General features: G+C 37.8%; 1 protein-coding gene across 2 annotated transcripts in view; it reads left to right on the top strand.

Annotated features, from left to right (window-relative positions):
• STEAP2 (STEAP2 metalloreductase) overlaps positions 1-25,317 on the top strand; it is a 266,317-nt gene that overhangs the window by 27,171 nt on the left and 213,829 nt on the right. For both annotated transcript variants that reach the window (XM_044067531.1, XM_044067532.1), the window contains exon 2: positions 17,222-17,735. In XM_044067531.1, the coding sequence (XP_043923466.1) occupies positions 17,244-17,735 (492 nt within the window). In that variant the 5' untranslated portion in view covers positions 17,222-17,243. The remainder of the gene's footprint in view (positions 1-17,221; positions 17,736-25,317) is intronic.

The raw sequence follows: 25,317 nt of genomic DNA, 5'->3' as shown, positions 1-25,317 counted from the left end.
TGAGATGAAAAATGTTGAAAATCACTGGCTTATAGTATTCACCTTCAAAAAAAAAGTTTTTCATCAAAACGTCTTCCATACATTCAGTCAGAAAATTTGTTCAGTACCTAAACTTTGTTCATTTACCAAAGCTTCATAAAGCCATTCCATACCCTTGACATGGGAAATTTAATGTGAATAAATCATTCACCTCTACCAATGTAAATATAGCATCTGTTAAATCGGGTCTATATTAGAACATCGAAGTTTCAAAACTTCGAATGTTCTAATATCGACCCCTATTCAGCGAAAGCTGAAAATATCGAAGCAACAGAAAACCAAATTTTTTCCTAGGGAAAGAATTCAGTTGTCCATTTCTGTTGCTGCGGTATTTTCAGCACTGTAGTGGAAAGTTATGGGTCGGGTTCAGGTAAGTGTGCGATTGAGTACGGGTTAGGTTAGTTAGGGTTAGGGTGCGGGTTAGGTATGTGTGCGATTGTGTGGACGTGAGGGTTAGGGCGGGTTAGGTGAGTTAGGGTGCGGGTCAGGTAAGTGTGCGATTGTGAGGACGTGAGGGTTAGGGCGGGGTAGGTGAGTTAGGGTTAGGGTGTGGGTGAGGTGATTGTGTGATAGTGATGTACCTTAGGGTTAGGGTTTGGGTTAAGGTAAGTAGATAGTGGTGTGTGTATAGTTTAATGTAGGGATAGGTGTAAGATTTTAGGTGTATGTGTGTGGATTGCTGTTTGTTTGGTGTGCTTGTGTTGTGTGTATGTGTTTTGGAACAGCAAATTTTTTCCCTAGGAAAAAATTTGCTGATCTGTATGTTCGATGTTTTCAGCTCTCGCTGAATAGGGGTCAATATTAGAACATTCGAAGTTTTGAAACTTCGATGTTCAAATATAGAACTGTTAAATCAACACTTTCAGAAAAAAACATACAAAAATGCTATAAATCTTTCAATATATGCGTTTTTTCTATCAAAAAACGATTGTAAGGTATAATCAACAAACTTAGGTAGTGGATCAGCCTTAGATCCTCCTGCTGCTAGTAAAGGATGAATAGTAGGATCCATCACTGATTTATGTGTTTTTGGTATTCCAAATATAGATGGGGATATAGGATTTTAAACATTAAAAATTCAAAAATTTTTTATTTAAGCCAAAGTCAAACACTAGATCTTTTAACCATAAGTCCATATGGGAATATGCAACGTTAATCTCATTCCTAGATGAAACCACAAATTATTTTCATTATTCAGGTACTGTAACATTTTATTGTGAATAATCAGCACAATTCATTATTACTACCCCCACCCCCTTTGTCGGGTTTCATTACCTGTACAGATTTAACCTGTGAAAGCTCATTCATACGTTTATACTCTTAAATGTCAGATTATAATATCTGCTTTTATCTTGCAGCTGTTTTAACAGTCTCAACTCCCTTTTGCAGAGTTATTTATATAATGAAATGGGGTGGGCCCAAGGAGGATCAAACACACTGCTTCTTACCAGTCCTTCCTTTATTTTCTGGTATTATTGTCATAAAATATCAGTTTCAAGTTAAGTTACCTAGTATGCACCCTTAAGTCAAATTTAAAATTTGTAGATGGTACATATATAGAACCATTTGAGAATAAACAACCATAAATTAGTGTAATAACAAGATGACTATAATTAAATATCTTAAGTCCATTATAAAAAAAACAGTACCTTTATTGTTTCACTTCCAGTCCCAAGTACGGTTCACACTGTAGTTGTTTTTATTGGTTCTCCCTTTCTGACCATGGGTGGTTGTTTTAAAGCTTTTGTCAATTGTTTGGGCATTCTGATCTACACATGCTCGTTTCTCCCGAATACAAGCTGATCTCAGAGGTGAGACTTCTAAAAAATACTTCTTCATCCATTGCCTGGTTGTCGACTGCTTTTTGCCTTTCAAAAATTTCCCTTCTGTCTAGGTGTTTTTCTTTTTAACTTCCAGCCGATAGCAGATATATAGTTTTATTCTCGTAATCGACATCGTCATGCAGTAACTTCTTCTGTTTGCATTGCTTAACTTTATCGCAGTAAACATTTGTTTCATGTACAATATCTTGAAACTTCAGTTGGTATTGGGGGAAATAATAAAATCATTCAAAATATTAGTACACATGGTATTTTTCCTCCTCTTCCAATTTCTGCATTAATTTCTCAATATCCCTCACTATACTTTGCATCAGTTCTAAGCCCATCTTCTCAAAAAAATTGTAATAATTCACCATATAACAGGGAGCCTTCAACAGAACCATTTGGAAATGTCTTTGTCCTTAACCTCTTTAGAACATGGCCTGCCATAATGCTGTCCTTAAAGAAAGCATTATCCAGTTGGAGGCCTCTATATTTTTTCAAAAGCTTCTCAAATTTGCATATTTTAAAGAAATACTAACTGCTTTGTGTGTTCTTCTCATTGTTTCTGCAAACTTAAATGTTTTTCCAAACCAATGGTAGAACTCACTGTAATTTTCAGTTTTGCTCTTACCAGTTGCATTATTAACCATATTGGTGGATATTTCTTTCCTCATATTGGCCGAACCTGTTGCTTGACTCGTTGATTCAATAACATTGATAATATCCACATCATCACTGCCACATTTCATTTTAATCAATACTTCCACATTAGTGCAATTTATTCATAACATTGCCCATCTTATTACAACTTCAGATGAATGTATTGGTGTTATAAAGTACAGGAATAATAATGCTGTAATAGATTTTATACAATACGGTATGTTATAAATACAATATTTTAACAAAGTATCTTATTGGTCACAAGGGACAGATGACTTATGACATTATGTATTAAAGTAGAGGTGAGGCAGTATGAATTTAGTTTTGATGGAGTTCTGTATTTACTGGGAACATGGGAACAAAAGCACTTAACTAAACAATAAAATTGTGAACATTACATTGCTAAACCAGGACAAGTATTTGTTGTGGTAGTGTGTTTCCATTCAGACCTATTTTCCTTGTCTTCAGGGTTGGAACCCTTTGATCTAAAACATTTATTTTTAGGAGGATTTGCTTGCACAGCCACCTCATGGAGTACAGACATTTTCCCCGTTGCAGAGGTATTGCTTATTTATTTTCATTGTTGTGCTATTTTCATGTTTAGCATTTGTTTTCATATATGCAGTTAGTATTATTTTAGGATTTTAATTTTCAGTCTTTTGTAGCCTTTAGGATTTTGGTTTTAGTCTAATGATCTTCAGTCATATAAGGGCTCATTTAAAACAGTTTACACTCACCTAAACACATGTAATTCCAGTGGAGCATTTTGTGATTTTTTTTTTTATTCGTTGCTCTATAGTCGAGAAATTGTATAGGTTGTTTTGAGTTTGCTTATGGTGCACCCAGTTCCAAAAACCCAGGATCTGTTTCTAGGCCGGACTTCACAGTAAGTATAAATTTTCTTTGCATGCCAGTTCGTGCTGTAACCTTGAGGATGTTGCTGATGGAATTGAAACTTTAGCATCAGCCTTGCATATAGTCCCACCTTTATGTCAGCAGAAGTGCTGCAGGCATTAAAAAAAGAACTGCCGTTATGCCTACAGCTCTATGGATGATATATAGCAGTACAGCTTAGTACTCAGCAGATGTGCTGTGCTGCTCAGACAGCATTGGAGTATGTTAAGAACTGTGTGCTGGGGTCATCAGGTCTTGGACTATGCCAATAGTAGATGATATTCATTAGCATGGAATGTTTCTGAAACACATTATGACTTGTTGGTTTTACAGGACATCTTTGGAGCTGTATTTGGGAAAGATTATTGGCTATACCTCTGATCGACTCCACTCGTCTACTGTAATTCTGGGGGTGGGGTTAGAGGCCTTCCATAGTGCTACTCTGAGCTCTTGAAATATAGCCCTATGTTTTAGTCCTATAATAAAGAGCCAAATCAAACTCAGACTGGTAATGATGCAATATCTAAGATAAGATTCATAGATTGAAAATATGAGCCCAGAATGTTAAAATGTGTAAAATACACCTATTTATTAAATATGCTGCTGAAAATCATGCAGTAAACAAAGCCATTACCTTATTTTATCATAATGAAGATGTTTGTGATCTAGAAGAAAAGTTACTTCTGAATGTCTGGATGGTTAGCACGGATAATGTCTTGGGAGGCAGGATGGCAAGCAAGTGGGGGCACATGTGAGAGACATGGATCACTTTTTATGACTTGTATGCTTTAGAGAAACTTTTTTATTACAGGGTTATGCATTTTTCAGGATCATAGACAAAGAAGTGATAGCTACTCTTTGCCCAATACGTGGAAGGGGAACATTTTTTAGTTCCTAAAACTGTTATTGGGACAAAGAAAAAGTACTATTTTCCATTTTGAATAAAATATATTCAGTGTTCCATCATGTGGACACAAAAACAGAGTGCCAGGCTTGTATGCATTAGTGATCTCCAGTCATTTGGAAAAGTAGTAGTGTGTGACTATATGGCTTTTTCTCAGAAAAACAAATTGAAAGCATAAAGAAGATTTTTATTTTTCTTATGATGATGCAACTTAGGAGTTGGTGTATTTATTTACATATTTATATATATATATATATATATATATATATATATATATATATATATATATACACACACACACATATATATATATATATATATATATATATATATATATATATATATATAGATAGATATATATATGTGGGTCTACTTCAGTAGACCAAACTTTTACTTACCCAACACTCACTTGCCCTAGACAAAAGAACCGACAACTACAGAAGACCGACATCCGGAACACTGACTCCGTACATGAGGTAAGTAACCACTTGGCCATCCCGACCAAAAACAATTAATGAAACTTAACTAAACCCACCAATTTGGGGGGGTGAAGCCCCCCACACACCCCAACTAAATATACTAACTCCGAGATCGCACTACCACGAGAGGTAAGGGGCAAAGTTCAACAGGATGACCAAGCGGTTACTTACCTCGCGTTTGAAGTCGGTGTTCTGGATGTCGGTCTTCTGAAGTTGTCGGTGCTTTTGTCTGGGAAACTTCAGTGTCGAGTAAGTAAAAGTTTGGTCTACTGAAATAGACCCATATGTGTGTGTGTGTGTGTATATATATATATATATATATATATATATATATATATATTTAACAAATGCAGCAACCAGTGAAACCACCACAGCTGTCATAAAATTAAAACTTTAATACAATAAAACATTCATAAAGATTAGTGCTTTCGGATAACTCACTATCCTTCATCAGATCAAACCTTCCATGCAAATAATTCTCTATTTAAAAACTTCATCAGCGAATCAAAATCATCGCAATAATCTTTGCCCCTTTAGAGCTAGTTTGAGAGATATTTTATATAAATATATATATATATATATATATATATATATATATATATATATATATATATATGTATTTTATATATATATATATATATATATATATGCTTCTAAATCTTGAAAGCTCATAATCCTGAAATTCAAAATACTGAGTCCAAAATCTTGAAAGTTCAAAATACTGAAAACTCAAAATACTGAATTTCATAATATTGAAAAAACAGAGTACACCAACACTTACAATATTCCAGCCCAACTACATAACAAAACAAATTACTCCTTCAACTATAAGAAGGGGGGCAAGCCCCCCTATACCTCCTGCTACTTATATATATATATATATATATATATATATATATATATATATCAACTCCGAGATCGCACTCCACAGAAGAAAATGATAGACATACAATTACGTGCTTCAGGACTGCCTGCTGTGACCTTAGTCATGTTCCCTTTTAATCTGCTATACAACAGTGTAACTCATCTTAGTGTAGTAACGTGCAATCTTGGAGTTCATGTATTTAAGTAGCAGGAGTGGGGTGTGCAGGGGTGCTTGCCCCCCTGCTAATAGTTGGAGTAAACTAATATGCTTTGTCTTTTGTTTCTCTATGTACTTCTGGTATAGTATAGTAAGTGTAGTATCCCATATTTTTTTTTCGATATTATGAAATTCAGTATTTTGAACTTTCAAGACTTTGGACTCAGTATTTTGAATTTCAGGTTTATGAGCTTTCAAGATTTAGAAGTGGACCCATTTATATATATATATATATATATATCTATATATATATATATATATATATATATATATATATATATATATATATATATATATATATATAGATAGATACGAATATATATATATATATATAGATAGATATATATATATATATATATATATATATATATATATATATATAGATATATATGTATATAGATATATATATAGAGAGAGAGATAGAGAGAGATAGATATAAGTGTGGGATTCAGTTGTGATTTACTTCAACTCCTGAGTGAAAACAGAATTGGGGAAGCTCTGCTCACTTGCAGCCCCCCCCCCCTGCAGAAATGCTCTCTGTCATGATTTTTTTTTACTTCTGCATTCAAACAGCTTTCAGGAGGATTCGTTCATTTCTGATCTCAGTTGTGTGAGTTGATCACAAATGAGTCACATTATTGCCAGAGAGGCCAAAGTGTTGCTTTCTAGTACATAATTTTCAGTGAGACAATGTGAGTTGTTGGATGCATCTGCACTGTATCAGTGGTAAGAGTTCTGGATTGAATGAGGCTATTCATCTGTAGAATACTGCTGCTCAAGGAAATACTTTGATTAAAAATGATTTCTAATAATTGCATTTGTATGTTAAAGTTTGTGTGAATGTAAGAATGTATTCATGTTTTTCTTTAGTTATTTTATTTGTAATAGCAAAATGTCTTTGGTTATTTTTGCTTAATTTTGAGTAGCTGACTGTATGTTTTTTTGATTCACAATAGACTTGCTTCTCACATTGTAGATGGAAAGCATCAGCCTATGTGAAATGGGTAAACCTTATTGGCTATTTCTTAAATTTGCGTTGGAAGTTAGCAGTTTTTGTCTCTGTACGCATGGAAAACGACAGATGCATGACACTATCATCATTTGCAGCTAGTAATGATTCTTTTATCTCTAATTGTATTTCTCACTTGGTTTTCACTGTACCACTAAAGACCACTGTTGCTGCTTTAAAGCCTGACTTCTTTCATTTTATAAACCTATATAAGCACTTAGTTTTTTGTTCCTTACCCAAGTGTTTTCATAGTTCTGTCAAAGTTTCACTTTAGTTTTTCAGCTGCTGTAATTAAAGGGTAGGCAATAATTTCTGAACCCATGTAGGTTTGGTGTGTCACAAAGAATGTGAAAAGTGAATGACATTTGGTAGAATCACAATGTCAAATGGTATCCATATGGGATAATGTGTGAGGGCCAAAGACTCCTTCTTTCAGAGTGTTAAAAAGCAGGGTAAGTGTCATATGTTTCTGTCTCTTTAAGATGTATTGTCCTCAAGGACACTGAGTTTGTTGTGGTGAATGGTAGAGGTAACTGCATACTAACAACAAACTTGTCTAACTAGCAATAGATCTGGCAGTTAGTACAAAGTGTTAAGACTGTGAGCTGTCAAAGAACTGCTTCCTGTGGTCAGGAGTTTGATTCCCTTAGCCCCCTTCTGACCACTCTGTGACTCTGAGCAATTACCTTCACAGTGTTCCCAGGCTGAGTCTGAAAAAGGTCCATATGAATCTGTTATCTTCTCCAGTTATCAAATACAGAAACAAAATGTCTCATAGCCAGAGAATAAAAGGTAGAATGGTCCCATGGGAGGGCATCCTGAGATATGGCTGTACTGTTTTCACCTGTAGGTCACATGCCTATAAGATATGGGTGTTAACTGGGGAGGGAAAGGGCACTGCAGAAGCCCAAGCATTCCAAGAGTGGGGCCAAGATTTAGGATGGAGAGTCCTCTAAATTGCTTTTCAGTTTGGATATAACTCATGTAACAGTCTGAAGCAACAAGTCCAGTAGAAAAGCAAAATTTGGGGGTGGGCCTCAGTTATCTGGCATAAAGGAAAGCTAGGACTATAAAATATGAAATGGCTTGACAAACGAAAAGCAAAAAGGAGGGAGGAGAAAAGCTATTGGTTGTTCAGCATTTAAGCAATAACCCACGGCTGGGTGTGGGTAATGCTGGATTTACCCATGGTTGGTGTGGTTTGGTCACAAGGGCAAAGCCCGAGTGACCAAAAAAAAGGCAACTGTTGGTAAATGCAGCATTGCCCACACCCAGCCATGGGTTATTGCTATTGTACAATGACATTATTTAAGAAAAAAAATACTTACTTTTCGTAAATAATGTCATTGTATAATACCTCCGTGCTGGCCTTCTACATTTTTCCGGTATCCTGGGGCATTTCTGATGTATTGTGCATGCGTAAGGGACTTGTGTTACCACACCTACACAGTATATCAATGCTGTGCAGAGGTAGCAATGGAGAAAAGAAGATCTCCGTTCTTGTTTTTTTTTAATTGAAAATAATAAAAAAATAAATAAAAAAAAGAAATTGGGAGACTTTTTACATTTGGGAGAGCCAGGACAGACAAAATTAAAGGATAATCAGGTAGGCTTCTTTAATTTTGCAGAATGTACCTGATTATCCTGTTATTTTTGTCTGCGCCATCTCCCTCATTTGTTTTAGGTCTTCCATTTTCTTTTTGGGGCCAAAAAAAAAAGTAAAAAAAAAATCTGGAGATATACTAATGGGAAAAGATCTGGGCAACTGAAACTTTTTCCATTAGTATATTCTCGGATTTACAACATGCACACTGGCTGGGCTGGCCAATCAGCATGCTCATTTGTGAATATTAATGGCCAGTCATTGTATAATTATCAATAAAGTATGATAAGATGCATGGACAAGTGGAATCATCTTGGTGATAGTTAATTGGACAAACAGTCAACACAAAGAGTGGGGGTGGTGATCATGTGTTTAGTCCCTTTAGTTTTATACAACACACGCCAGGCATACTTTTATGAACCAGAGGAGAAGTTGTGGATAGCAATAAATAAAGAGTTGAAGGATTTAATCTAGGAGGGGAAGAGGGCAAGAGTCAAGTGGGTTAAGTTGATGCTTCCAGTAGAACAAGGTGGTTTGGGATTACCTGATTTGAAGGGGTATTTCAGAGTTGCACAGGCTGTTATACATAGCACAAGCAGAAAGCTGTAATTCAAAGTGGAAAGGGATTATAATGGAACAGGGCGAATATCAAGAAATAAGGAGAGATTGGGATTTTGGATGTAGATCCTTAAGGAAAATAATAACCGTACAGAATATTAAATATATAAAGTAGTATAAAGTATTCTAAGATCTAGGTCAACATGGGAATGCTGAAAGGGAATTCTGCCAGTATGGATGACTGCAATTAGAGGTACAGAGAATATGCAAGAGGGGGGCTGGAATTTACTGGAGAAAGCTATTAAAGGAACCAAGATGCTGGGAGCAACTAATTACAGAGGGAAAGGTAATCTAGTGTGAAGAGGCCAAGAATTAATTTGGACTGCAGGGTGGAGATTGTCTTCCCTATCAGGGATTAATATCAGGTTATAGGCAAAGAGAAAAGAATAGGGGGGGTCCTAAGTGAAAGACTAACGCTGGTAGAGTTTTTAGTAGAACCTAGAACAGAAGCTGCTGTTTAAACAGGAATAATTAGTAGGGCATATAAAATGGTGCATGATAACTGTAGGAATCAATCAGAGGTTAGAAAGGATTGGGAAGAGAGATTGGATAAGCAATTCACCAAGAAATAATGGGAAGATGTATGTATGGCTCCTAAATATTAAACAAATCTAGATGATTTAGGATCTTTGCTTGGAGGAGTTTACATAGGTATTTTTATACCCCAAGCAGACTCCAAAGAATGTTTCCTCGGGTAGATGGCAAATGTTGGAGGTGTGACAGGGAAGAAAGAGGTAATTGGAAATATATTTGTTGGGAGTGTAATGAGTTGGCAGACTTTAAAAATTGCGTGCAGACTACTTTGTCAGAAATAATGACTGAGCAAACTGGTGTAACTAAGGAAATACTTTTTTGAGTTGTGATGCAGAATCAGAATTGCCTAGACATGGTAAGGCCTTGCTTGGTTTAATTCTGGTGGCTGCTAAAAAGCAATTACTAGAAAATGGAAATCAAAGTCTAAACCAGTCATACTAGAAGTAAAGAATATAGTTAACAGAAATAAAAGAACTGGAAGTGGGATCTTTCAAAAAGGGTAGGAGCAATTTTCATAGAATAAATAGGAATTGTGGGAACAATACATGCAGAATAATGTTTTGGAGGAGGAGTAAGGTTAAAGGGAAGGCAGGAATTGAATGAGCTATGTAAAGTTTGACTGACAATGACCATAGAAGATTATATGTGATGTATAATGTTGGCAACTGAAAAACATATCAATATGGTTTGTTTTTCATTTATATAAATGCATGATTGGCATTATCATTAGTAATAATTCAGTAAAGATGTTTTTCTTTAAAAAAATTAATAACCGCCTTACAAAAAAAATGGCAGTAGTCCACAAAAGAGAAGAAAAGACAGATAAAAGAATTGTAGCTTGCCACACGTGTAGCTTTAGTCAAACTATAGTGGGACTTATAGGATAAAGCTCTAAGGTCAGAAGCTTACATCAAGCAGGGAAGTATTTGGAGAAGTGGTTTAAAATGTGGGGGTGTACTTCTCTCCGCCAGCGTAATTGTGATTAATGAGGGTGAAAATCTGCATGGGGCAGATGGAATGATACAGAGAATGCACGAACATTTGAGCACAAACAATATGCACCATGCCCACCCACAAGGACATGACTGGATTGGGGAGGAGAGAAGGACTAGGATACCAGCACAAGTAAAGAGAATACTAAGTATGGGGAGCATTTACCCACGCAGCCAGCGGTAAACATATGAGTCATGAGAGAGGCTGGGAGAATGATTTGTATAGGTAGTGCTACTAGAAATTAGATAAAGGTGGAATTGTGGTTTTCTCAACCTTGCTCACTCATGGACTTACATTCTGTGTTGCAGGATTTGCAGTCTTTAAAACTAAGCTGTCGAAATGTGGATTTTTTTGGTAAGAAGAACATAAATAGAATATTTTAATGCAAATACATAAATAGCCCCTACCTAAAAAAGATATATAAATTCCACAGTACAGTTTAACTGCCAAAATGGCATTTCGGTCATGATAGGAGAGAAGTGTACCTTGGGAAGGTGACATCATGATAACACTAAATCAGAGGAAGATATCAAAAATGAATTTATGCTACCCCCTGCTTTGTAGCATAGAGGGACAAAACCTTGTCTATGACTCAAGATAACTGGAGCTTGATTGGCATCTTGAGTGGTGGAAAACCTGGGGTGAGGAGGATGGAAGTAAGTAGACATTGTGAGATTGCCCATCGGGAGAGTGGAGGGTTGTAGCTCACTGTTTGGTTGACCCCCTAGGGGGAGGGCTTTGTGTTACACCCATGGAGCACAGGCCTGGTGAGCGCAGTTTCCCCTTGTGTAAGTGCATTGGCTGGGGAAGTCAGCATGCGGAGGTATGCTTACCACAGCAGGTAGCACTCTGTGGAAATGAAAGAGCTACTGGAGGAAGGGGTGAGGTCCAAGGTTGGGGTAAGCTGCTCTGTCTGACCTGGATGGTCACTTGACTCTCACCACAGGTGAAATGAGTGGGCTGATTTGGTACCCCAGGCAGAAATGAATGGGTTGTAGGAATCTCGCTTTGCCTGGGCATGCCGGATTCTTGCCACAGACTGATAATCGGGTTAAGGTAGTGGAGCTATTGGGCAAGTCTTGCAGAGGAGCAAAGATATTTGTTCTGGACATTAAGGAAATGTTAGGTCAAATTAAAGGGGATCAAGTGTAAGACACTGACAGAATATTCCAAGCAGAAATGGGAAGCTCACTAAAAATATAGTGACTTGGCAGATCCGACTACGTGTGAGACTGCCCTCCTACAGATGTCAAATGAAGAACATAGCCAAGAGGGAAGATCTTGGATATCAAGATCTTGGTGGTGCTCCATATCAAAAAATGGTGACATAGACTGAAGATGATGATGCTGATGTAGATGAAAAGTGTGAACTAAATAATCAAATAAATCTGCAGTTTTTTTTGGGAAGCTCTTGCTTCGAAGTAATGTTAGATTCAGTTAGAAGAGGAAAGCCAGGGTGAAAAGGATAGATGCAAGTCTAAAAAGTATAAGCAGCAGTCCCCAAAAAAGGGTAAAGTTGTTTCAGCTGTATGAATCCAAGCCGTAAGACTAACGACTGGATGCCACTTAGCCAGGAGTATAATTATACCTCAGATTCCTAAGAAAGTTGAACCAGCATCAGTACAGTCTTCCATACCATGGGTGGAGGACGTAGCTCACCATGAGTTTTTGACCTTAGTTAAGCATTTAACCACAGACAGACCATTTGGTAACATTAGCCCCAAAGAAGGATGTTGGTTATCTTTGAATGCATATCAGTACATTGGTTGTGGTAATTTGCATACGTCCCATGGCTCTCCACTTTAGGAGGTTTAAGGTATTACTCAGTGAAGACTCTAGCTTGGTTGGGTTTTTCTTGCAGTTTTTATTGAATGGTTTGTCAGTGTGAGATTTTTACTGTTTGATATGGATGTTATTTTGGATATTTTGCAGTCACCATAATGTTTATGGACAAACAATTCATTTATGCTTTATTGATTAGGTCAGAAAAAAGGCAGAAACACCCATATCTGCAGTTACTGTGGTTTGGTTTTATTGGTCTGAATGTACCCATAAAGACTTAGAAAGTAAAAAGTCATGGGTATTCAGAAGGCACGTAGCTCAAACATTATTATGTCCTTAAGGGGTCATTTGCATATATTCCATGAGCCCTTACTATGGGAAGTTTAAGACTCCAGTGTGGTTCGGTCTTTTTTTTTTTTGACTGAATGGTTAATGCATGTGATCTTTTTACCCATTGGTTTGGATGCTCTTAGTTGTCAGAAATAACTTATAACTTTGAAAATATTTGTTGCATATATCTGCCCTCTGTGTACTACCACAAATCTCTTCTAGGTAACTCAGCCAGGGGTCAGGACTTCTTGGTGAATAAGTTTCCCCAGGTTGCTAGCTCCACCCCTCCTTCCCAAAGTGCTCCTTTTCCTTGCTGTTTCTCTCGAGTTCTTTCCTGCCACAAAAGTTCCTTGTGAAAAAAAGTGATTTTCTTTTGTAAATACTGCTTTTTTTATTTGGTTGTCATCTAACGTCTGACTCTATCTAGGGTATGCTTTAATGGATTTTTCTTCACAGTAAGTGTGCCTTTGGCAAGCAAATGTAGTGCTTAATTTTTTACAGACCACTGCTTGATATTTTCAGATTTTCAATTTATGGTACTGCTAAGAGACATCCTTGTGGAGGTAGGCAGGCTTGTATAATTTTATAAAAGCTTTCCACCCTTGAATTAAACACTTATGACTTTTGTGCTTATGTGGTTTTACTTGACCACAGACTGGCTGTTTCCTTCAACTCTCTCCTGTATGAGACTGAGCTGATTAATCTCCACCATGCCCAGAGAGTCTGTTTACCTTAGGGCTGTCATGCTGTCTATAAAACAAATGGGCCTGCCTCTCATCCCACTAAAAGGAATGCATGAGTGGAATGGGTGCAGGTAGGTGGCCATTGGGCACATTCTGTGAAGGCAGTTAGAGAGGAGGAAAATGTAGTCACAGGGATAAGAGTGAGGAATGCAAATTTTCTTTATTCATAAAATCTAAGTTTGTTTTAATAAATTATTCAGACTAGAGCAGAGTCATCATAAGAGTCTAAATATAATATGCTAGCTGTGCATTTTGCTAATTATGAGAAGAATACTTTATCACTTCTTTACCTTAACTAATTATGAAGGAATCGACTGAGGAAGCCGGGGGAGACTAAAATTATTTGTTTTTCTTTTGGGTATTGTGGAATGACCACCTTTTCTCCTTCTCCCTCTAATTCTTTCTATCCTTGGTAACAGGTCATCTTACTTACTGCCTTTGATTCAGATTTAGCAGTGATTGTTTCAAAATGTTGAGAGTAAAAACCACCCGGTAGAAGTCAGACCCTTTTGCCAAGGTTCTGAAACTCCAAGGGTGGACTTCTGTTTCACTGGCACCTAGCTTTCCTTTTCATAATTTTCAGTGTCTCTGATATTGGATCAGTTGGTGTCAGTTTTGTGTCAAAGTTTTCACCATATGTCACTTTCCCTGATGGCAGTGGGTCCATCGTCAGTCAAACTGGCATCAATTTAACTTTATCAGCTTCACTGGCAGTTGCCTGTCAAACTTTACTAGTAGTGGCATCACTGCTGTATTCCTCTTTAGCACTGATATTAACGTATCAGATCACTGTTATGCCAGTGTTTATTCTAATGATGATGATGCTTGATGTTCAAGGGTGTCCTAGATCAACCATTAACAAAATGGTGGTCAAACACAGCAAACTACACTCCTCATGGCCTCTAGTTTGCTGCAGTGGTAGTGTCATGTTGCTGTACCCCTCTGCCTCCTCTCATTCCCCTCTAAAGTATACCCTTCTGCAAAGCTAGGCAGAGGAACCACTTAACAGTATCTTGCTGTCTCAATAAAGAGAGCAAATCTCTGATTCCTAGAATGTCAAAGAAGTGCTTCTGTGAAGCCCATTATTTGAAGCTAAGTACAGACCCACCAACCAAGGGTATGACAGAAGACAGAACTGCATTTCCTCCCGTTCCTTCAGTTAACGCATAGAGGGGATTGCCCACTTAACTTCTGATCTTACTTCAATATGGACTCCAAAAAGTATGTAGGTCCAGCCGTTTGTCGTTCAGAGTGGTTTCTTTGTTGGAGGATATTTTGCAAGATGCCAGCAGCATTCCTTCTTAGATCTCGCATACTGTTGCTCTACTTCAGAGGTAGGTTGGTTGTGTAGTTCTACCTTCTAAGGGGTATTTGATTTGTGAAGTAACTCTGAAGCCTAACATATGGTTACAGCTTCAACCATTAGAAAAAGCCCAAGCAGCCAGTGATTTCTGCTGTGGGCTGACTGTTCCCCTAGGGATGACATTGCAGTCACTGATGCTACACCACTGCCCTTTCCTTACTAGGAAGAAGTCTACCTGAGTTGCATGTTGGCCACTCTTGTTTAATAGGTTCATAGGTTATTGCTAGGCTAATTGCCCTTAGAGCCATTTTAAGCCTAGCCAGTTACCCTTTGTGAGAATCAAACGCTGCACCTTATGTCTATAAAGTAAACACTTTAACCATTATGCCAACCTCCCACCCCAAATGCTCTGTGTAATATCCACCAACAGCTCACACACGTACATGCACAGTTGATTGCAGTAAGAATAGAACCCCTACCTATCTATGTTTTGGACCACAGACCACAGTACTTAACACAGGAGCCACAACACAAGCCTAAAAGATTTGGATACTTCCAGATTAGAACCATCAACGCCATCACCAATGCTAACTTCCCTAGTCCACTGAGCCATACAAGGTAAGTGTTGCTGCATGCCCTTCGATTGTTTGGGAACTGGTTTTGTTTTATGTCAATATTATTTGACCTTTTAATCAGAGAAGAAGTGAGTGTTCACAAGCGCAGATACTTTTCTTTGCCTCCTGGAGTGAGAAGAGTCCCTTTTTCAGAATGGGAAAATAACGTTACATTCTGTAAAATAATGTACAGAGAGAATCGATGGGGTTTGCTATAAAGGTTAGGGATGGGTATAATGGTTAATATGTTTGCCTCACAGTACCAGGCTACAGAGTTTGATTGTCACCTTTGAAAGTAAGATTGGGTAGGCATAAAATGGTCCAGAAGGGCAGTTAGTGTAGTACTTACCTATGAACCTTTTTCAGAAATGGAAAGTAGTGCCACGTTGTACAAAAAGTGTAATCCTCCTCTTCAGATTTGTTGAAAGTTATTATACATGCTTACATGTGCATCTTGTTTTACTAGGTATCCAGATGTGATCTAATGTTCCCCAGGATTTATAAAGCAGCTCAAACACTTTCCCAGTAAACATTAAAGATTACTTGACAGCTAGTGTGCTGCACAGCACCTTTTGTGCTGCCTGGCAGAGTATGTTTGTGCTCTTTGAAGAATGAGTTGCTTGCTCTGACAAATCATGAATTTATGCATTCCTCTTAGTTTTTGAGATAGTTTTAACTTTAATGACCTATGTATGATGAGTATTACCCACTCTCAGGCAGATTGATTTCTGGTTGAAAATCCAAAATGTAGACTTCTTTCTTAAACCAGATATCCTGGTGTTCTTTTTAACATTTCTGACAGGATTCAGAAGAGAGTCGATTATCCGAACATCGATTATCTGAAACGTCAGTTATCCAAACACAGCCTTCCAAAAGTTTTTGGGTAGGAAAAAAATCATAAAGTCTGAATATGTAAACATTATACATATTTGCTTGTGCATGTTTTTTGAGCTTGTAGCCTGCTCATGTCTGAAAAATATTCTTTATTGTCCACTGGAATCGCTGAATGGTTGAAAAGTGTATTCTCTGCATGCAGAAAAAAAAAGATTTTAGAAGTTTTTTTGTCTGGTTCAATTATATGTTTGATTATCTGAACAGTTTAATTATCTGAACTACCCTAGGTCCCAATTAGTTTGGATAATTGACTCTCTACTGTACTTTTTGAGAGGATTGCAGACGTTTTGGCTGTTTCAAAAGAGACCGGATCAAGATATTATATTCTTATGGTCTCTCTCTCTCTCTATTACTGACAGCAGTTTTTACAACTTACATTACGTGTTTGTTGATAGTCAGAGACAAGCTGCTGCATTTGTTCCATTTATTTTGCTGTGCAGAGCAAAAATTTAGAATCAGGACCTGATATATTTGGGACATCAAAAAGATGTGTTAGTGCAGTAATTCTCAGATACAGGTTTTGTCTCTAAAGGGGCAAGGGGTTCATTGACCCAAGCTGTACCACTTTCCTTGTTGTCAATAAAGTAGTTGATAAGCTCATTTGTTTTAAGTGGTGTCAGATTACGTGTTTTCATCTGGAAATAACTGCTGTTTTCCCAAGCATTAGTTAATATTTGTTTGCAAGTTAGTGCCTTTTTTGTAAGGTTTCCTGTACATGACTCCTAAGCCATTATCAGGTTTTACCTCTTTTGGAATCTGGATGAAATGTAATTGCAGTGAGTTGGGATTTTTTCTTCTGTCAGAATCCCTGCACTTTTTATGCATAGCTGTCTCTGTATTTCACCTTTCCAGCATGTCAAGGATAGTTTCTTGTTTGTTAACATGAGCACACTTTAACCTATTTGTTTCTTTTCTAAGGAATTAACTTGTTTTATGAAGAATGGAGTCAATCTCAATGATGGGAAGTCCAGAGATCACCTCGGAAGTGTGTTTACCAAATGGTGTAACTAGCTGCAAAGAAATTGTCAAGCCAACTATTGGAATAATTGGAAGTGGGGACTTTGCCAAATCCCTGACAATCAGACTGATTCGGTGTGGATATCATGTTGTAATAGGAAGCCGAAACCCAAAAAGAGCTGCTGAGTTTTTCCCACATGTAGTCGATGTAACCCACCATGAAGACACAGTAACAAAAGCCAACTTAATCTTTCTGGCCATACATCGAGAACATTATGCCTCCTTGTGGGATTTAAAGCATTTGTTGATTGGCAAGGTCCTGGTGGATGTAAGCAACAATATGAGAATTGACCAATACCCAGAATCCAATGCAGAGTATCTGGCTTCATTGTTCCAAGACTCTCTGGTTGTCAAAGGCTTTAATGTAATTTCTTCCTGGGCATTACAGTCAGGACCTAAAGATGCCAGCAGACAGGTCAGCTCTCATTCTTTTGTATTTTTTTTTTTGCATCAGAAAATAGCAAGTCATATGGTCATCTATAACGGTGGGACATGATTTGCTGAAATAACTTAATGATATATAGTTGTAGTATTACCTGTTTGTCATAGCACTATGTATTTATCTCTGTACTGATCAGGGACATGATTTGGTGGGTCAGTGATTAGGTTCATTCGCTGCACCCCTTACCCACTGTTCTGCTCTTTTTTTTGGAGATTCACATACTCAGTGTCATGTATGCTTGACACAGGAACAACATTCCATGATGTTACATGCTAATTACTTGGGCATACCTAACCCCTGAGCCTGCCTCTTTTCTGCTACTTGCAAAAGTGAGATTTTGATCCTGATGTATAAGTGAAAAATTCCCTTTTTTGAGTCCTAAAAGCAAATCTCCTAGGTGTCCATTTGTTAGCCAAATAATAAGCCTGGACTAGTAGTGGCACTTTCTTCACTTCCTGTGGGAAAGAAAAAGATGAAGCACTGAATCAGTGCCAGCTGTTCTACCCAGCATCCCACAGACATGAAAGGAAACATTTTGGGTCTGTTTAAAAATGAGAATTCAGATACAGAAATACAAGTTTACACTTAAATCTACTGCCATTATCTGCTTGGTTGCGAATGCTGACAACATTGTTTGGGGCCTTTTGCATTGTTGTGGCTCTGTATTTCTCTTTTTTCTCTGTTATTTGCTCTGATTTCTCATTAGAACATCCCTGCCATCTCACAATTGGTCAGCTGAGAGATTCTCTCAAAAATGCCTAATTGGACTTGTTTACCCAGCAAGAACCCTGCTGGTTAAGCTCTTGCCTTTTCACGGACTTAAACATTATATTTGTTATGTTGTTTTACAATGGCTTCGAATTTGGAAAATCAGCAGGAATTCTGGCAATTGCACTGTTAGAAGAAGCAGAAGTCACTATAGTATTGTCCTTATCAAACTAAACATTTGTCATATTATTAAATTAAAAATGTAGTTATTAGAATCTGCCTCATTTCTAATAACTATTTTTTCTTGCTAGTGGTTTGTCTGTTGTCAAAACTGCCTAATGATGCCATTTGTTTCTTTCTTCTTCTTCTTTCGGCGTTTCCCGGTTAGGGGTCGCCACAGCGGATCACCTCTTCGCTCATGAGTGGCAGTGGAGTTTTACAGCGTCGAGTTGCCAGCCCGGCGCCCAGCCCTCCACAGAAGGCACATTCTGTGTTATGTAAAAAATGAAGAATTTATAATCTGTAAGGCTAAATGCTCTATCTTAACTGCTTTGTTCTTTATCCTCTTGCTCAGTATGTTTTTCATTTAGGACAGTCCACTTTTTAGCAGTTCAGGTTTATACTGGTCATAAGTAAGGATAAGATCATCCTTAACTCTCTGGGTGCCATGGTGTAGACAAGTAGCTGTCAAAACTTACATGCTGACATTGAGGCCTTTTGAACGTTTATGCATTCATTTTGCAAGTCTGAAATGCTAGACTTTAAATCAATACATGGAGCAAAAAACCTCTTCCTCAATAACTTATGTAATTTAGTTAGTATTATTATTGTAATGAAGAAAGGGTTCCCTAAGGTCAGCAATAATGTTCTAATTAAAGATAAACTTTTTTCCCTGGTGTATTGTGTAAACTGAGTTATGATAGAGAGTGATCCTGGGATACATCTGAAGGGTTTACTGAGTTGACTTAAGTAATGCAATTAAAAACGTATCCAAAAATAACTTTTTTAGTACCTTCAAAGAATAACCAGGTGTTGCATACTTGGCGTGGCTTTAGACACAGTCTCACACACGCACACACTCGCGCGCGTGCGCACACACACACACACACACACACACACACACACACACACACACACACACACACACACACACTAACATATACCCCTCCATGACATCTTCTCTATTCGTTTATAACCTTAACCTGCAAAACAGTCATTCACATTGACTGTAATGGGGGACAGCAACATTTTGGCCATGTTCATTAACACTCTCAACTGGCCATGATAAGCTGTACATTACTTGTCTGCATAAATCCTTTCCCGCATAATTTCTGGAAGAGAGCACATTGCTAACTGGTATAGGCTGTTGCCTCAGAATGCCTCATTAGCAAGTAGCATGGCCATAGGGATAGCCCACCACAGTGATTCCACTGACTGAGTAGAATCATTGTGATGGGCCAGTCTCTGTATGAGAAAGGACATATGCCAGTTGTTAGCCACTTGTGTTAGGGCTTACTGCTGACATTAGCCCTTTCTGAATCCCAGTCGTAAGCTTTTCACTTACATCATTTTATCTAAGAACATTTAACAACTACCCTGAGAACAGATCACAAGTAGTGAAATGGAGCTTTGCTACATCAGCACAGTGCCTCTTTGCTGTTGGTATCCATGGAGCTGTAGCTGGATCATCTAGCTCCCAGTGCTGCTTCCCAGTCTGGCGTTTTCTCAACTGTAAGTTAAGGAGCAGAAAAAAAGTCTCTTGCTCCAGTCTGATGCTCGTCACCTCTCTCTTAAGAAGCACCAGATCTCTGCACCCCACAAACCACGTGGTACAACTTATGCCACATACATGAAATGCTGAAGCAAATGGTTCAGCAATGACAGCAAAAATAGTATAGGAATTAATTTCCATACTAGCATTCAGAAATGATGGTATGGAAATGAATGTCAGTATTGTATTACTGACTGATCAGCATCTGCCGATAGTTCCCCTGACACCTTACCCCCAAGGCAGTTTTGCCACTCTAGCTAAGTTACAAGGTGTCCTCCAGAGCTCAGTACTTGGCCCACTTCTGTTTACCATTTTCATGAATACTGTGGCACTCAACATAGGTAATGCCAAGGTCATGCAGTATGCAGACAACTCTACTTTCAATGATCTACTCATATCCTCCATCTTCATCCACGGTCATCCTTTTATGCAGTCAGGACCTGGCTAAATTACATGGATTTGCTCTTAAATGCCTCAGAGACAGAATTAATCTATCTTGTCCTAAACTTCCCCTTACAACTTCCCAGGCCTGAGCATGTCCTGACCCTGTGCATTCTTTGGTCTATAGCACCTCAGTCAATCTCACTGCAGTTGTGGACATTTATGTTTGGCTGATAAGCACTTATACTACCCAGACTGCCCATCTGTATCTTATGTTATTAACTGAATGATGTCTCCAGTAAGTCTTAAGACAATTCACTTATCAGTTGGTCCATATTCCTTTGTCATTCTTTAAATTTGGTGATTCAGTGTTTCCACCTCCATTGATAAAATCTGCAATAAGTTGCCTCTTGAGAAAAGAACTATCAAAGACAAAAGTACATTTAAGTCCATTCTCACCTATTATTTCAGTATTAGTTGGATACCCAACAATGACATCACCTGACTGTTCCATTTCTTTACTAACCCATCTGCATATAACCTTCTAGCTGTCCTTCTTTGCAGCTGTTGATCCTGTCAACTGACTTAAGCTGTAACAAGTCTTTTTCATTTGTTACTGACTTAAGCTGTAACAAGTCTTTTTCATTTGTTACTGACTTAAGCTGTAACAAGCCTTTTTCATTTGTTACTAATTTGTATTTGTACTGCGGTGGTGGTGCTGCGGTAGCGTTGTCACCTCACAGTAAGACGCTGTCTGGTTCGATTCTCAGCTACAGCATCTTCTGCGTGGAGACACGCGTGAATGGGCATACCTTCGTTGAAGGTTGTGCATCAGGCCTGGCAAGCTGGTATGTAAAAATCAACTGCCAATCATTAGCGTATCAGAGTTCCGCTGTGGCGACCCCTAACTGGGAAAAGCCGAAAGACACAAACAAACTAATTTGTATTAGTATTTGCTTTAGAAAGTGTACCTCTGTACACTATAATTTCTTACACTGCTATGTTTAGGACTAAACTGTGTACATTAGCTGCATTATTTTTGATATGTGTACTTCAGCTCACTATTTTCTTATTTATTGTGTTTGAGTTGTCTCCCCAGACTCCACTTAAAACTGGGACCTCCCAGGTGGATATTATAGCAATAACCCTCAGGTGGGTGTGGGTAAATCCAGCATTACCCCCACACACTCAGCCATTAGTTATTACTGTTATACAATGACATTAAAGAAAGAAATGACTTAGTTTTCTTAAATGATGTCTTTGTATAACAGCGCCATGGTGTTCTTCCATATTGTTTCCCGATTCCACGGTTTTGTTGATGTACTGCGCATGCATATGGTAGTTTTGTTCCCACATTTAGGCAGTACATCAGTGCTTTGGAAAGTAAGCAATGGAGATAGGAAGATCAATGTTGTTTATTTTTTTTTATTTTTTTTGGAAAAGAATAAAAGCTGTAACCTCCAGACAGCTTAGACGTACGAGAGACTGGGAAAATACAAGGAAAATCAGTATTTTTTTTAGTTTTGCAGAACTTATGATTCTTCATGTATTTTCTTTGCTGTTGTAAGTACTTATCCACCTCTTATTTTAAGAAATGTGAACAAAGCTATAAGTAAAGGAGGAGAATGGGTAATTTTTTTTGGAAAAGAATAAAAGCTGTAACCTCCAGACAGCTTAGATGTACGAGAGACTGGGAAAATACAAGAAAAATCAGTATTTTTTTTAGTTTTGCAGAACTTATGATTCTTCGTGTATTTTCTCTGCTGTTGTAAGTACTTATCCGCCTCTTATTTTAAGAAATGTGAACAAAGCTATAAGTAAAGGAGGGGATGGGTAATGTTGCTCTTATAAACTTAGAACGTTTTGAGAAAGATTTGCATTGTCAGAAGGAAAGAAACTCTGAAACTGAAATCCACGTCATTGTTTAGTGACTTCGTTCCTCAGTGATTTGTCAGAAAACCACAAATTTTATAAGGAACAAAGTCAATAAATAATGGCACGCATTTCAGTTTTAGACTTTCTTTTCTTCAGACTAATGTGTTTCTACCACATAAGAATAGAAAAAAAAGACTGTCCGCTAAATGATACTTTAGCAACCGGACTTTTACTGTTGGTTTATCAATTTACAGCAGGCACGCTAGTTGGGCTGACCAATCAGCATGCTTGTTTTTGAATGTTAATGGCCAGTCATTGTATAATACCAGTTAACTAGTGCAAGTAACTTACTAAATTGTGTGTAGACAGTGCTATCAGACCTAAAAATTTCAAATAAATAATAACTGAAGGTCCTTAAAATGATATTTATTAAATAAAGTAGTCTGCTTAGGATACACCCCACTATCTTCTCTAAGGGATTGTGTGCACTTCATAGTACCTGATCTCTGCTAAGAAGACCCAACATAGTGTTCCACTCATGTGACGTGCCTTTAACAATCACTGGCAGTTTAGAAAAACCTGGCTAGACAGAACCCCTTTGTATAATTATTTACACTGACAGATCGCATAATCAAACTTGTGTAGTACCTGACCTCTGGTAAGAAGACCTAACATAGTGTTCCACTCATGTCATATGCCTTTAACAGTCACTGGCAGTTTAGAAAAACCTGGCCAGACAGAACCCCAATGTATTATTATTTACACTGACAGTTGCCATAATTACATTGGAAGATGTCGTAATCAAACTTGTGTAGCTCTTAAACTCTGGTAAGAAAGCCCAACATAGTGTCCTACTTGTGCAACGTGCTTTTAACAGTCACTGGAAGTTTAGAAGAACCTGGCCGGACAGAACCCCATTGTATAATTATTTGCACTGGTAGACACTGTAATCAAACTTTTTACCTGACCTCTGATAAGAAGACCCAACATAGTGTCCCACTCATGCAACGTGCCTTTAACAGTCACTAGCAGTTTAGAAAAACCTGGCTGGACTGAACTCCATTGTATAATTATTTACATTGGTAAATGCCGTGATCAAACTTGTTACTTGACTTTTTACTTGACCGCGGGTAAGAAGACCCAATGTAGTGTCCTACTTGTGCGATTTGCCTTTATCAATCACTGGCAGTTTAGAAAAATCTGGCTGGACAGAACCCCATTGTATTATCATTTACATGAGCAGATGCCATAATTATAACTAAGCCACTCCCCTTCCTACAACACCTCCCCTAAATCCCACCTTCTAGCTACCCATCCTACTCACCTCATTCTCCAATTTATAATAAAAACACATTACCTTTTGATTATCCTTTGTCCCTATTTATATATACTTATTATAAATTGCCACATTTAAGTAACTAGTCAGCACCTAACATCTGTCTACCTGCTAATTAAATTCTTATTTTTCCTGCAGTCTACTGTCACTCCTCTACCTCTGTACCTTAATCCCAGACAGTCTTTTCTACAATCCTTTTTCACTGTCTTGCTTCTCTGCACTGTCTTTCAAATTGCCCAACCTAAACTATCTCAGTTTATATTCCAGATTTATATTCTTTCCCCATTTTACTACATTTTCTAGCCTTCCTGCTTCACCATGTTTCTTCTGAGTCTCCTCACTGTACCATTTTCCCTTTATTCTCTCTCATCCTCACTATACTGTTTTTCCCTCTTTCTTCTTTCTCAACCTGTCTTATTCCAGTTTCACCTAGACTTATCTCTCCCACTAGCACATCCTTCTTATACCACCACGCTCAACATTGCTCTCTACCCATCACTCCCAATCTATTTCAAATCTCTCCTATTCTCTTTGTCAGATTTAAAATCTTTCACTACCTCATTTATTTACCAAACACCAAACATATTGCAGATAGGTCCACAACAAAAACTATTTCATCCTATTTAATCAACAATCTCTTATTACTCAGAGGTGATATTCACCTCCATCCCGGATCCACTGACACTCCCTTTCCATCCTGTTTTCACACTCTTATAACATACAAGAAACTTCATTTTTTTCTCCATAAATGTGAGTAGTACAATATATGTAACAAAGTTACTGAGTTCCTTGCCTGGATTACCCAGTACACCCCCAACATACCTGCAATCTCAGAAACCTAGCTCAATCCACACAATAAAGACTCCAAGATACTTCCCCAAGTTTTAATATGCTTAGAGCAGACTGACTTAAAAGAAAAGGTGAAGAGTCACCATAGTTTATCCTAGTTGCTACTGCCTCACCCCCTATAACTGTCCCATTACTACGTCTAGCAAAGCTGAACTAATCACCTCTAATTTCAGGTTAAACAAACTTAAAAACTTCTGCATCATTGCACTTTATGTACCCCTGGAAACAATTTATCTACTTTAGAAGACATTCTATCCTGGGTCTTGTCCTGCATTTCTCATGAAACCATAATCCTAGGGGATATTAACATTGGTTGGCTGAAACTAACCTCACATTTCCCCAACTAATAGTATCAAACCTCTTTGTTTTTTTCTCAACTAATAGATCACCCTACCTGTACCAACAAATCAAACCAATCTGGTTCCATTATAGACTGGATTTTAGTCTCCCTCCCAAATAAATGTATTTAGTTTGTAAAACTTCCCGATGCTTTCAGTGACCAACTTCCTACCAGTTCCACCAGATTTGTTTCTACCTAAGAAACATTCTTACAAGACCATCCATGACCTGACCCACTTAAGCTGTTAGTAAAGATAAGTGGGTTAAAGTTCTATAAAATGGTCTTTCCTTAAATA

Source organism: Protopterus annectens, chromosome 3.part1, assembly GCF_019279795.1.
Source record: "Protopterus annectens isolate FY-2018-M chromosome 3.part1, PAN1.0, whole genome shotgun sequence".
Lineage (NCBI taxonomy): Eukaryota > Metazoa > Chordata > Ceratodontiformes > Protopteridae > Protopterus > Protopterus annectens.
Note: the sequence above shows the minus strand (reverse complement) of the source record. Positions and strands in the feature narration are given on the sequence as shown.